We start from the raw sequence: 14,494 nt of genomic DNA, 5'->3' as shown, positions 1-14,494 counted from the left end.
CCTTTTTTCTGGACTGTGTCCAGAATCATCCCTAAGCACAGGAGACTTGTCGTCGGGATCAGCTGCGATTTTGGAATATTTAGAATCCACCCGTGCTGTTGTAGCAGTATCCGAGATAGTGCTACTCCGACCTCCAACTGTTCCCTGGACTTTGCCCTTATCAGGAGATCGTCCAAGTAAGGGATAATTAAGACGCCTTTTCTTCGAAGAAGAATCATCATTTCGGCCATTACCTTGGTAAAGACCCGGGGTGCCGTGGACAATCCAAACGGCAGCGTCTGAAACTGATAGTGACAGTTCTGTACCACGAACCTGAGGTACCCTTAGTGAGAAGGGCAAATTTGGGACATGGAGGTAAGCATCCCTGATGTCTCGGGACACCATATAGTCCCCTTCTTCCTGGTTCGTTATCACTGCTCTGAGTGACTCCATCTTGATTTGAACCTTTGTAAGTGTTCAAATTTTTTTAGATTTAGAATAGGTCTCACCTAGCCTTCTGGCTTCAGTACCACAATATAGTGTGGAATAATACCCCTTTTCTTGTTGTAGGAGGGGTAATTTAATTATCACCTGCTGGGAATACAGCTTGTGAATTGTTTCCCATACTGCCTCCTTGTCGGAGGGAGACCTTGGTAAAGCAGACTTCAGGAGCCTGCGAAGGGGAAACGTTGCTGCAGTCTTCTTCCCTTTCCTCTATCCCTGGGCAGATATGACTCTTATAGGGACGAAAGGACTGAGGCTGAAAAGACGGTGTCTTTTTCTGCAGAGATGTGACTTAGGGTAAAAACGGTGGATTTTCCAGCAGTTGCCGTGGCCACCAGGTCCGATGGACCGACCCCAAATAACTCCTCTTCCTTTATACGGCAATACACCTTTGTGCCGTTTGGAATCTGCATCACCTGACCACTGTCGTGTCCATAAACATCTTCTGGCAGATATGGACATCGCACTTACTCTTGATGCCAGAGTGCAAATATCCCTCTGTGCATCTCGCATATATAGAAAATGCATCCTTTAAATGCTCTATAGTCAATAAAATACTGTCCCTGTCAAGGGTATCAATATTTTTAGTCAGGGAATCCGACCAAGCCATCCCAGCTCTGCACATCCAGGCTGAGGCGATCGCTGGTCGCAGTATAACACCAGTATGTGTGTATATACTTTTTATGATATTTTCCAGCCTCCTGTCAGCTGGCTCCTTGAGGACGGCCCTATCTATAGACGGTACCGCCACTTGTTTTGATAAGCGTGTGAGCGCCTTATCCACCCTAAGGGGTGTTTCCCAACGCGCCCTAACTTCTGGCGGGAAAGGGTATACCGCCCATAATTTTCTATCGGGGGGAACCCACGCATCATCACACACTTCATTTAAATTTATCTGATTCAGGAAAAACTACGGTAGTTTTTTCACATCCCACATAATACCCTCTTTTGTGGTACTTGTAGTATCAGAAATATGTAACACCTCCTTCATTGCCCTTAACGTGTGGCCCTAATAAGGAATACGTTTGTTTATTCACCGTCGACACTGGATTCAGTGTCCGTGTCTGTGTCGACCGACTAAAGTAAACGGGCGTTTTAAAAACCCCTGACGGTGTTTTTGAGACGTCTGGACCGGTACTAATTGTTTGTCGGCCGTCTCATGTCGTCAACCGACCTTGCAGCGTGTTGACATTATCACGTAATTCCCTAAATAAGCCATCCATTCCGGTGTCGACTCCCTAGAGAGTGACATCACCATTACAGGCAATTGCTCCGCCTCCTCACCAACATCGTCCTCATACATGTCGACACACACGTACCGACACACAGCACACACACAGGGAATGCTCTGATAGAGGACAGGACCCACTAGCCCTTTGGAGAGACAGAGGGAGAGTTTGCCAGCACACACCAAAAACGCTATAATTATATAGGGACAACCTTATATAAGTGTTTTCCCTTATAGCATCTTTTTTATATATTTCTAACGCCAAATTAGTGCCCCCCCTCTCTGTTTTAACCCTGTTTCTGTAGTGCAGTGCAGGGGAGAGCCTGGGAGCCTTCCCTCCAGCCTTTCTGTGAGGGAAAATGGCGCTGTGTGCTGAGGAGATAGGCCCCGCCCCTTTTTCGGCGGCCTCGTCTCCCGCTCTTTAACGGATTCTGGCAGGGGTTAAATATCTCCATATAGCCCCCGGAGGCTATATGTGAGGTATTTTTAGCCAAAATAGGTTTTCATTTGCCTCCCAGGGCGCCCCCCTCCCAGCGCCCTGCACCCTCAGTGACTGCCGTGTGAAGTGTGCTGAGAGGAAATGGCGCACAGCTGCAGTGCTGTGCGCTACCTTAAGAAGACTGAGGAGTCTTCTGCCGCCGATTCTGGACCTCTTCTCGTTTCAGCATCTGCAAGGGGGCCGGCGGCGAGGCTCCGGTGACCATCCAGGCTGTACCTGTGATCGTCCCTCTGGAGCTAATGTCCAGTAGCCAAAGAAGCCAATCCATCCTGCACGCAGGTGAGTTCACTTCTTCTCCCCTAAGTCCCTCGTTGCAGTGATCCTGTTGCCAGCAGGACTCACTGTAAAATAAAAAAAAACCTAAGCTAAACTTTTTCTAAGCAGCTCTTTAGGAGAGCCACCTAGATTGCACCCTTCTCGGCCGGGCACAAAAATCTAACTGAGGCTTGGAGGAGGGTCATAGGGGGAGGAGCCAGTACACACCACCTGATCGTAAAGCTTTACTTTTGTGCCCTGTCTCCTGCGGAGCCGCTATTCCCCATGGTCCTTTCAGGAACCCCAGCATCCACTAGGACGATAGAGAAAAAGATATATTTTACAATGTATGAAACTAATTTCATATCAGCCTCTGACAAAGTGAAATGACAAGTAGTATTATCGCTTCCATGTTGTGGGCATGAAATTATCATGCCTATATTTCTGTCCGTTCCATTCTATTGGCTGTAACATTAGGGATAATAAAAAATGTACCTTGTGTAGGTGGGATGAGTAATATTCGGGAATACCAACCTCGGTTACAAGATGTCAGAATCATGTACAGTTGGGAAAATTACTTTGAGTGGGTCATTAAGGGCCACTAAACCTAAACCGCAAGTTCCCTTACATAGTAATTATATATATATATATATGAGAGAGAGAGAGAGAGAGAGAGAGAGAGAGAGAGAGAGATAGTTAGTTGTGTCCACATATACCTGTCCCCATTTAAGCTGTATGGCCAAATTAGCTATGCATTGGAATCTGTGTCACACTCACGCCTTGTGATTTTTCTTGAGATCTGCTACTTTAAATCAAATTTTTTTGCAGCAAAAAACCCCCCAAAAAACTGCTATGCGTGGTGGAGCGTCTTTGCTGTGCTAAGCATTTTGTGCCACATGAAGCAAAAAGGGAGAGGTGTAAAGGGGGGTACACATGGAGAGATCCGTTCTTAAAATCTAAGCATTCCGACTAGATTGCATAAATTTTAAGCACGGATCTCTGGTGTGTATGCACCACAGCGATAGCGCATTGCTATCGCCGCTGCTAGATTGGCCTGCATGCAGGCACAATCTAGCACATCACTCATTTCACCCGCTAGGTGAAATGAGCGGCCCCCCCGTCCCCTGGTTCAGCACACATCACGCTGTGCTGAGCGGAGGGGAGAGATGTGTTCTGAGCAGTCTGAGACAGATCGCTCAGCACACATCTCTGTAGTGTGTACTGGGCTTAAGAGAACACATCTGTACACACACAATAGCATAGCGAGCATAATGTTGAACTAAGCAAAACAATGGGGGTTATTCTCCAAAGCTCCGCAATGCAGGAAGCCATAGCAAACAAACTGTAATCCGATTTCTTCAACAAATGTCTGTTAGGTTGCCATGGGTTACTGCACAGTGAAAACTTGCAACTATATTAGTGAATATGCACAAAGGAACACTTGCAATAGTAAACATTTCATGTTCTGTCTATGGCATGGGTAACTTCATGAATACCTTATGTTAGGTTTAGTAACCCTTTAACAGTGACAAAGAACAGAGGTTACTTTAACATGTACAGATTACCACTTAAAGTGTGCCTATTGCCTACTGGCAGTGGTGGCATCCAGCTTAGAACGCACTACAATTCATCAATCTACTAAGTAGCAGCGACTTGGGACTTCACTGACTCTTAATGAAAGGGTAAACTGTATTCTCATGAATATGGGCTCGGCACACAAAATGGCTGCCTCCACTGTAGACAATGAGGCGCACTTTAAACAGTGTAGAGACAGATATTTGGTAGCTGGTTCATTTTTGCCTTCGGTTACATTGGTTCACTGAACAGGTCTCTCAATCCCAAAGCCCAGTGCCAATAAGGCGATAAATAGCAACATAAGCCATAGGGAACAATTCAATAATAAAAATAATTAAAAAAAAACAGTAAGAAAACACTTAACTTACACGTAATACATGTTATGTACAAGATTCTAAAAAAAACAAAAGCAAAACCTGAACCTCAAACATAAAAATTAATTTTGTTTAAAAAAAAAAAAAAGACTTAAATAAAATATCCGTATTTGACGCCTGGAGTTGCAGGATATGAAGGACTGTTTAAATGCCATGTTCTGAATGGATGTTTTTCGGGTATGTTAGGACCATAAATAGTCTCTATAAATACAATAGCATCTTCATTGAAGAGAACCGCTATGGACTCTTGCCGATGAAGCGGCTACAAGGAAACATACATATACATATATTTACATATATCAGTGAAGATCAAGTGTACCTGTAGCTCTTCAGTTGTTGCTCTTTGAACATTACACCCATCGGCTTCATTACAGACCGTGGAAGATGCTGTATAGCAACAGCTGGATAACAACAAGTTCACTGCTTCTAAACTACATTTAACAACAAAGAGCTGGATATACCAGACAACGACTGAATAGAGAACACTATCCACACACAGTTTGTATTGCAGGCAAGGTAGAGGCATTTTTTTTTTAAAGCTTTTTGCACAGACTTCATATTATCTAAAAATAAAAATAAAATAAAAAAGAAGCTGGCCTTTACATGGTTTATCATGCTGAAATAAAAGATTTCAGTTTAAATAAAAAAGAAAATGTTTAAAAAAAGTTCCAGCTGTTGACCATTGTTATTTGTAACTGGAAGAGTATGACAATTACATTACACAAGTATTTCCAGGTTTTGAACCTGTATATACTTTTAGAGAGAAATAATAAAATAAAATAAACTATTTGGTAACAAAAGTGTACTATATGTTATGATATAAAAAGGTATGGTAAAAATGTACCTTTTACTAAAGCTTATACAAGTTTCTTGGTCCATAAAAACTAGGTTATGTTCATGCATTCTACTTTTGCTGAAGGTTTCACCTCCAAGCCACAGTCTCTATTTCTGGCCATTTTTTTGACTTAAATAAAAAATACGGCTAAAAATAGATTTTCAGTGGTGTTTTTACATTTACATACATTTTCCCCATTTCATTATTGTGGCTTCAATTTTTTTTTTTTTTTTAAATTAACTCGGCACTTGCAGTTCAAAAGGTTCAGGCGATATGAACAAATATGGAGAAAATGTTTTCTCACAAAAGCTTAAAATAAAATAAAACAAATAAAAATATAAAAACTAAGTCAAAAATATAAAGTTCATTATACATGTCCTTCCATGTAAAAAAAAAAACCCATAAAAAATAAAGTCAGCTGAAGTCCAGATACAAGAGTTTGTGGTTAGGACACTACTGCTGCCGTGGATGATGTGACGTTGGTTGGGTTTGTGCTGATGTTTGTGTAACTTCCCTCGCTGTTCGTGCTGGAATCACTGGAGGCCAGGAGGCTTGAGTTGGCTCGTAGGATTGCTCCAGCTGCGCTACAATGGGGTCGAGGTCCAGGCTCTGGGGTGTACGTGAAAGTAAGGCTGGTTGAATAGATTATGCCATCATTCCGGACCAAAGTTACTGGCACCTGCACCGGCTGGCGCACCCACCTCCAGCCCTCTCGGAACGCAGATATATCAGGAACGACGCACAACATGCTCTCTGCACACCTGAGAAGACAACAGACCCATCAGAAATGCAATGTTCACTAGAAGGAAACATCTATCACATACGTTGGGAATTTACACCGTATATCCGCTGACAATTTATTAAAGAGATGTGCTGCAAATGCAAGATTCCCAATGGAACAGTTACATGTAATATATTCCTGGCATCTGAAGACCAGCGGTCACATAACCTCCCCTTAAATCCCGCCCCCTCACAATCCCAACTGTCAACATGCCGACCAACAGGGACTTTACCCATTCGTGGGTGTCCATAGAGTGGTAATAGAACCCGTGGCGCCTCCCCTCCCCCCCCGCGGGGATTCCCCTGACCGCCAGTAACGCATATCAAACCCATCTGAACAACCAAATCACAAAAGTGGTCATTCGCTTCAACAGATCTGGTGATAGGGGGTTACCGCCTTATTGTTTTTTTCCCCTGCCGTATCAATCAGATTGAATGTTAATTGGGTAGAAACATCCCATACCCGATACAACGAATACGTTTGCTTGTTATAAAAAGCTGACAAATCAGACCTCAAATGCTGCAAGTTATTTTTGCTTTACTGCTACAAAATTCATTGTTGTAGTGAGACAAAAGCGGTTTCCGGTCTATTTAACATCAGTGTTCCACAGTGCTCTCTAGTGGCCAGTACTTAGTTCCCTGTGGATTTAGGGCAGAACTCTGCTTCAAATGACTGATCTAACCGGCCCTGAATTCATCATTGTAGGGCAGGTTGTTCCCATCAACAATGTGATGAGCTGAAGCCTCCGGGGAAACAGGATAAATAGACAAGATATTAGGTAGGTAAAGTGAAGGAGAATGCCACGACACGACAAGGAAGATGAGGTTGTGTGGAATGGAACCTAGAATATAATTAGGATGAAATGGAGTAAACATGTCAGGAGCAGGAATGAGAACAAAGCTCATGGTATAGAACAGGGGTGGGGAACCTCAGTCCCGTGGGCCGTATAAGGCACGCAAAGCCACTTGATCTGGCCCTCCCAGGCTCACCTAACCAAGGGAGATGCCGGGCGCCCACTGAGATTTTGTTACTAGCGGGCGCCCGGCTTCTTCCCCTCAGCAGCACTCCTGAGCTCCGGCTTCCGGCTCTAGCAGTGTGCGTGTGTGCCTGTGCGGTGCTATGGGAGAGATGTCATGACGTCTCTCCCATAGTTCTGAGGAGCGGGCAGCCAGGCAGAGGGCAAGGGTCCGGAAGCAGGAGCGTGGCTGGTGAGTATTGTGTTTTTTCTTTCTTTTAATGTGTGTGTGTAAGCGGTGCTACTAGGGGTCGTATCTAATGGGGGCATATATACTGGAGGCAGGCTGATTTTTAAGTTGATCATTTTTGTATGGCCCCCGAAGGATTTTTCTAAATATCCAAATGGCCCTTGGTAGAAAAAAGGTTCCCCACCCCTGGTATAAAATGAGGGCAGATGAGAGTAGGAAGAGGCAAATGAATGCCGATAGGACATAGGAGATGGCAACTGTACATATGACAAAAAATACCTGTACATGGTCTCTGCCTCCACATCCCCAAACCAAACTCGCAAATTTGGAGTGAAGTTCTGTCCTGTGAGCTCCAACATTGCTACATCTCCACCTCCATTCAGCTGAAAAAAACCACAAAATGATCGTAAAAATCTAATTCTCATCATAAGACAAAAACACATGAAAGGTTTTTTTTCAGAACTACATTCACAAATTTAGTTGTCCTTTATAAAACAACATTTTTGCAAACCTAACTTGTGCTGCAGAACATTTTGATGGGTTGTACAGGCTTGACATATATGGGTGTTGTAGCCCTAAATACACTTTTCAAGTCAAATATGTGTGCTATGGGAGTTATTCAGCAAGGATTGCAAATTCTGCTTTTTGGCAGAATTTGCAATCCTTTGAATCGCATGCTGAAGGCCGCTCACCGCAGGGCAATTCCGCCCAGCATGGTGCCCACTGCCCACCCACTACGATCACGCTGAAATTGCGATCGTGCCGCAATTACAGCGTGATTGCTGAAATTGTGGGATGCCTAGCTGCTACGGCATTTTTTTAGGTCGGAGCGGCTGCGTGTGACGACATGCAGCTGCCCTGAAGACGCCCCCCCCCATTGGTTAAGCGCCGTCCCTCAAAACACTGTTTCTGCCTAGAAAACGGAGCGTTGCTGCCCTGTGAACACCTCTGCCTGTCAGACAGAGGCGTTCACAATTACTGCGGGTCACCTGCATTAAATGCAGGCACAAGCGCAGGTCCCGTCCTTCGCCCGCATTTATTGCAGGTGACCCGCAGTAATTGCGGGGGTCATTTGCAAAAAATACGCTTGCATCATTATGAATGACCCCCTATGTTTCCTATAGAGGTGAGTTTTGCTGGTGGATACTGCTCATTCCACTCTAAAATCTTCTGTTCGCTATGATTTTCCCACTCACATTTGGATACTATCCAGGACCTCATAATCACAAGTGGACAAAGTCACTTCTGCACTCACTTCTCTGATAAAAATAATCTGTACTGCTGTAGGCATGGATGGCCTACATAATGTGAATGGCCATAGGGTGTTCTATATCTGCCCACTTCAAAACACAGCACAGACTGACGCTTAGTCCCTTGTAAAAATAGGTAAATCCTTTTCTCGTAGTCCGTAGAGGATGGTGGGGTCCACATTAGTACTATGGGGTATAGACGAGTCCCTTGGGAGCCATGGGCACTTTAAGCGTTTAATAGTGTGGGCTGGCTCCTCTCTCTATGCCCCTCCTACCAGACTCAATCTAGAAACTGTGCCCGAGGAGACGGACATACTTTGAGAGAAGGAAATACACAGATAGTGGTGAGATTCACACCAGCTCACACATAACAGAAATCCAAGCTAACCAGCTTGAAACAATTCAGCAATGGCTGAACAACAGTACTTAACCAAGTAACAACGCAGTACTTAACTAAGTAACAAATACTGGAAAATGAAGCGCTGGGCGGGAGCCCAGCATCCTCTACGGACTACGAGAAAAGGATTTACCAGTAGGTAATTAAAATCCTATTTTCTCTTACGCCCTAGGGGATGCTGAGGTCCACATAAGTACCATGGGGATGTACCAAAGCTCCCAGTACGGGAGGGAGAGCGCGGAGGCTCCTGCAGAACTGATTGACCAAACTTAAGGTCCTCGGAGGCCAAAGTATCGAACTTGTAGAACTTAACAAACGTGTTCGATCCTGACCAAGTAGTTGCTCGGCAAAGTTGTAAAGCTGAGACACCCCGGGCAGCCGCCCAGGAAGAACCCACTTTACGAGTAGAGTGGGATTTAACAGATTTTGGACACGGCAAGCCTGCCGTAGAATAAGCATGCTGGATAGTACACCTGATCCAGTGAGAAATTGTCTGCTTAAAAGCAGGCCACCCAACCTTGTTGGGATCATAAAAAAGGACAAACAGAGCGTCCGACTTTTTGTGACGAGAAGTTGTCTTCACATAAATCTTCAAAGCCCTTACAACATCCAAGGATTCTGAAGTAATTGAGGAGTCAGTAGCCACTGGCACCACAATAGGTTGGTTGATATGAAAAGCCGGCACAACCTTCGGAAGAAATTGCTGACACGTCCTGAGCTCAGCTCTATCTTCATGGAAAATCAGCTAGGGGCTCTTGCAGGACAATGCCCCCAATTCCGTCACACGTCTATCACATACTAAAGCCAATAGTGTGACGGCCTTCCAACTGATGAACTTGACATCAACCTCCTGTAAAAGATCGAACCAATTCGACTGCAAGAACTGCAGCACCACATTAAGATCCCAAGGTGCCGTAGGAGGCACAAAGGGAGGCTGGATGTGAAGAACCCCTGTCAAGAAAGTCTGAACCTCAGGGAGGGCAGCCAATTGTTTCTGGAAGAAAATGGACAAGGCTGAAATCTGGACTTTCATGGAACCCAACCTCAGGCCCACATCCACACCTGCTTGCAGAAAGAGGAGAAACCGCCCTAGTTGAAACTCCACCGTAGGAAACTTCTTGGATTCACACCAAGACACATACTTTTTCCAAATTCGATGGTAATGTTTAGACATTACTCCTTTCTTAGCCTGTATCAGGGTAGGAATAACCTTGTTCGGAATGCCCTCTCGAGCAAAGATCTGGTGTTCAACCTCCATGCCGTCAAACGCAGCCGTGGTAAGTCTTGATAAGCGTACGGCCCCTGTTGCAGTAGGTCCTCTCGAAGAGGAAGAGGCCTCGGATCTTATAACAGTAACTCCAGAAGATCCGCATACCAAGCGCGTCTCGGCCAGTCCGGAGCAATGAGGATCGCCTGAACTCTTGTTCTTTTTAATTAGTTTGAGAATCCTTGGGATGAGTGGAAGTGGAGGAAACACATACACTGACTTGAACACCCACGGAGTTACCAGGGCGTCCACCATCACTGCCTATGGGTCCCTCGACCAGGAACAGTACCTCCGAAGCTTCTTGTTGAGGCGGGAGGCCATCATGTCTATTTGAGGTACGGCCCAAAGACTTGTCACCTATACGAACACCTCTGGGTGGAGGCCCAACTCTCCTGGATGGAGATCGTGTCTGCTGAGGAAGTCCGCTTCCCAGTTGTCCACTCCCGGAATGAAGACTGCTGACCGCGCCACCGCGTGCTTTTTTGCCCAGAGGATGATTCTTGTTACCTCTGACATTGCAGCTCTGCTCTTCGTTCCTCCTTGTCGGTTTATGTAAGCCACTGTCGTTACATTGTCCGACTGAACCTGGTCTGATCTTTTAGAAGGTGTGCCGCTTGTAGAAGACCGTTGTACACTGCCCTTAGTTCCAGAATGTTTATCGGAAGGATGGATTCCAGATGTGACCACCTTCCTTGGAAGTTTTCCCCTTGGGTGACTGCTCCCCAACCTCTTGAGACTTGTATCCGTAGTTAGGAGGATCCAATTCTGAATCCCGAACCTGTGGCCCTCTAGTAGGTGAGAAGTTTGCAGCCACCAGAGGAGCAATATTCTGGCTTTCGGTGACAGACGTATCCTCTGGTGCATGTGAAGATGAGAACCCGACCATTTGTCCAGGAAAGACTGTGCATGAACTCTTCCGTACTATAGAGCCTTGAAGGAGGCAACCATCTTTCCCAGAAGGCGAATGCACTGATGAACAGATACCTGGGCAGGCTTCAGGACATCCCGGACCATTGCTTGCATCACCAACGCTTTCTCTTCCAGCAGAAACACCCTCTGTACTTCAGTGTGGAGGATCATCCCCAGGAAGGACAGTCTCCATGTCGGCTCCAAATGCGACTTTGGAAGATTCAGGATCCACCCATGATCCTGGAGTAGGTGAGTTGAGAGAGCAATGCTCTGTAACAGCTTCTCCCTGGAAGACGCTTTTAACAGCAGATCATCCAGATAAGGAATTATGTTCGCCCCCTGCTTGCGGAGGAGTAGCATCATCTCCGCCATGACCTTGGTAAACACCCTCGGTGCCGTGGAGAGGCCAAACGGCAGTGCCTGGAACGGATAGTGACAGTCCAGCAGTGCAAATCTGAGATAAGCCTGGTGAGGCAGCCAGATCGGAACGTGAAGGTACGCATCCTTGATATCCAGGGATACTAGAAATTCCCCCTCCTCCAGACTTGAGATCACCGCTCTCAGAGACTCCATCTTGAATTTGAATTCCCTCAAATAGGGGTTCAACGACTTTAGATTCAATATTGGCCTGACAGAACCATCCGGTTTCGGTACCACAAACAGGTTTGAGTAATAACCATTGTTTGTTAAGTGAGGTGGAACTGGAACAATAACGTTTGACTTTAGCAATTTTTGAATGGCTTCCTATAGGATAGCACTTTCTGTCAGCAAAGCTGGTAAGCCTGACTTGAAGAATCTGTGAGGTGGGAGTTCTTGAAACTCCAGTCTGTACCCCAGGGGTCTAGGCCTGATGACACCCAGACATGACTGAAATTTCTTAATCTTTCTCCCACCTCCCCGATCTCCAGGCTGGGAGGTCCACAGTCATGCTGAGGATTTTGAGGAAGCAGAACCAGGTTTCTGTTCCTGTGAACCTGCTGGTTCAGGTTTTCTGGATTTCCCCCGACCTCATCTAAAGAAAGTAGAAGGGGGTTTGGGCTTTTTAACTTTTGCGGTCCGAAAGGACTGCATGGTAGGCGTAGGATAAGATTTCCTAGTAGGTGGTGTAGCTGAGGGAAGGAATGTTGACTTACCCGCAGTTGACGTGGAGATCCACGCATCTAACACTTCCCCAAACAGAGCCTGACCTGTGAAGGGTAGGTTCTCAACACTCTTCTTGGATTCCGCATCCGCATACCATTGGCGCAGCCAGAGTCCCCTGCGTACCGAGACAGCCATGGAAGAAGCCCTCGCATTGAGATGGCCAAGGTCCTTCATGGCCTTCACCATGAAACCTGCAGAGTCCTGTATGTGACGTAAGAACAATTCAATGTCACTTCTATTCACAGACTCTAATTCCTCTAGTAATGTGCCTGACCACTTTACTATGGATTTAGAAATCCATGCACAGGCAATAGTAGGCCTTAAAGCTGGAGTTATGTGGAGGGCAGCGCTCCCTGTCAGCGTCTCTTCAGTGTGATCTGCAGGGAGAAAATGGCGCTGGTGAGTGCTGAATCCGCTCAGAGGAAGAAGCTCCGCCCCCTGTAATGGCGCGTCTTCCCGCACTTAGAGATTATACTGGCCTGAGGTAATTTCTGCAGCAAACAGTGGGTTAGACAGTGGGTTAGACTATACATGCCCAGTGTAGGGTATTGCGCTGGCACAGGGCGCACCTCACAGCGCCGCACTACAAGTACAGATGAACCCTCCGGAGAGCAGCCTGTCAGAGCTGCGCTCCTACCCTTGTGCCGCCATTTCCCGCCGGTGACCCGCTTACCGAGGCACCAGCGTCATACTCACCACTCCATCTTGTGCCTGTTAGGGGGCGGCTCTGTGTAGCAGGAGTGAGCAGTCGCCTCGTGGGCTTGCGATCAGCACCCCCAGGAGCACAGTGTCCTGTCAGTGTAGATAGAGAACCATTAACCTTTAGGGTTGGTTCCTACTCCCCCACTAAGTCCCACAAAGCAGGGAGGTTGTTGCCAGCAACGTCCCTGTACCTAACTCTTTTTTAAAAAATAATAAAACTAAAAAACCTCCTAGGAGCTTCCCTAGCTGTGACCGGCTCCACCGGGCACATTTTCTACACGGAGTCTGGTAGGAGGGGCATAGAGGGAGGAGCTAGTCCACACTATTAAACTCTTAAAGTGCCCATGGCTCCCAAGGGACCAGTCTATATCCCATGGTACTAATGTAGACCCCAGCATCCTCTAGGACGTAAGAGAAAATTGCACTTCTAAAATAAAAGAGCATAATGTAAAAACAGCCATGAAACATGATGCTTAGTCATAATATTCATTGAGACAAAAGTGGGTACCAAATACCAGGGAATCTTTAAAGCACAACCGAGACGTGCAGGCACTAGTAGAGGATGAAAAGTGGAGTGTGTCCAGAAGTCAACAACACAATTAAGGTACAAAAGCACAGGGACTGAGTAGTTGAGTGTATCTAAAATAGGATTTTAATTACCTACCGGTATATCCTTTTCTCATAGTCCATAAGGGATATTGGGGGAATCTAGTACGATGGGGTATAGATGGGGTCCAAAGGAGACAGTGCACTTTAAATTCCTTCAACTGGGTGTGCTGGCTCCTTCCCTCTATGCCCCCCTCCCACAGGCAGTTATAGGTAAAAACGTGCCCGAAGGAGAAAGAACATATATGAGAGAGAAGGAAATATGATAACAGAGTGGTGAGATTTACAGACCAGCACATCACTAACATAGAACAACCAGCAACGGCTGGCAAAAGCAACAGCTGAACAGGTAACCATATAAAGAGAACCTGCAGAAAAGACCACACACTGAGGTGGGTGCCAATATCCCTCATGGACTACGAGAAAAGGATTTACCGGTAGGTAATTAAAATCCTATTTTCTCTAGCATCCATAAGGGATATTGGGGGAATCTAGTATGATGGGGACATTCCAAAGCTTCCAGAACGGGCAGGAACGTGCAGAGACTACTGCAGCACTGCCTGCCCAAACTCTTTGGCCAGGGTATCAAACTTGTAGAATTTAACAAAAAGTGTTCTTCCCCGACCAGGTAGCCGCTCGGCATAGCCGCAAGGCAGAGACTCCACGGGCAGCAGTCCAGGAAGAAACCACTGATCTTGTAGAGTAGGCCTTTAGATACTTAGGAACATGTAAGGCTGCTGACACATAGGCCTGTTGGATAGTAAGCCTAATTCAACAAGCAATGGACTGTTTTAAAGCAGGACAACCCTTTTTCTGTGCATCAGAGAGCACGAACAAAGAATCCATCCTGCTGATCCGAGCCGTTCTCTTGACATCGATCTTCAAGGCTCGCACAGCATCCAATGCCTCCGGAGAAGCAGAACCGCCAGAACCGGACGGAATCACAGTAGGCTGATTCAAGTGAAACGCAGAGACAACCTTCGGC

The 14,494-nt window shown here is 46.1% G+C and overlaps 1 protein-coding gene across 3 annotated transcripts in view; it reads right to left on the bottom strand.

Annotated features, from left to right (window-relative positions):
• Positions 1-2,707: 2,707 nt before the first annotated feature.
• The window catches only part of RBPJ (recombination signal binding protein for immunoglobulin kappa J region), a 258,611-nt gene continuing 246,824 nt past the window's right edge, over positions 2,708-14,494 (bottom strand). For 2 of the 3 annotated variants that reach the window (XM_063922124.1, XM_063922145.1), the window contains exons 10-11: positions 7,515-7,618; positions 2,708-6,010 (exon numbers count right to left, since the gene is read on the bottom strand). In XM_063922124.1, coding sequence (XP_063778194.1) covers positions 5,695-6,010; positions 7,515-7,618 — 420 coding nt within the window. In that variant the 3' untranslated portion in view covers positions 2,708-5,694. The remainder of the gene's footprint in view (positions 6,011-7,514; positions 7,619-14,494) is intronic. The other variant, XM_063922134.1, reaches the window with a different exon arrangement.

Source organism: Pseudophryne corroboree, chromosome 1, assembly GCF_028390025.1.
Source record: "Pseudophryne corroboree isolate aPseCor3 chromosome 1, aPseCor3.hap2, whole genome shotgun sequence".
NCBI classification, from domain to species: Eukaryota; Metazoa; Chordata; class Amphibia; order Anura; family Myobatrachidae; genus Pseudophryne; species Pseudophryne corroboree.
This window is presented reverse-complemented; position numbering and strand designations above follow the sequence as displayed.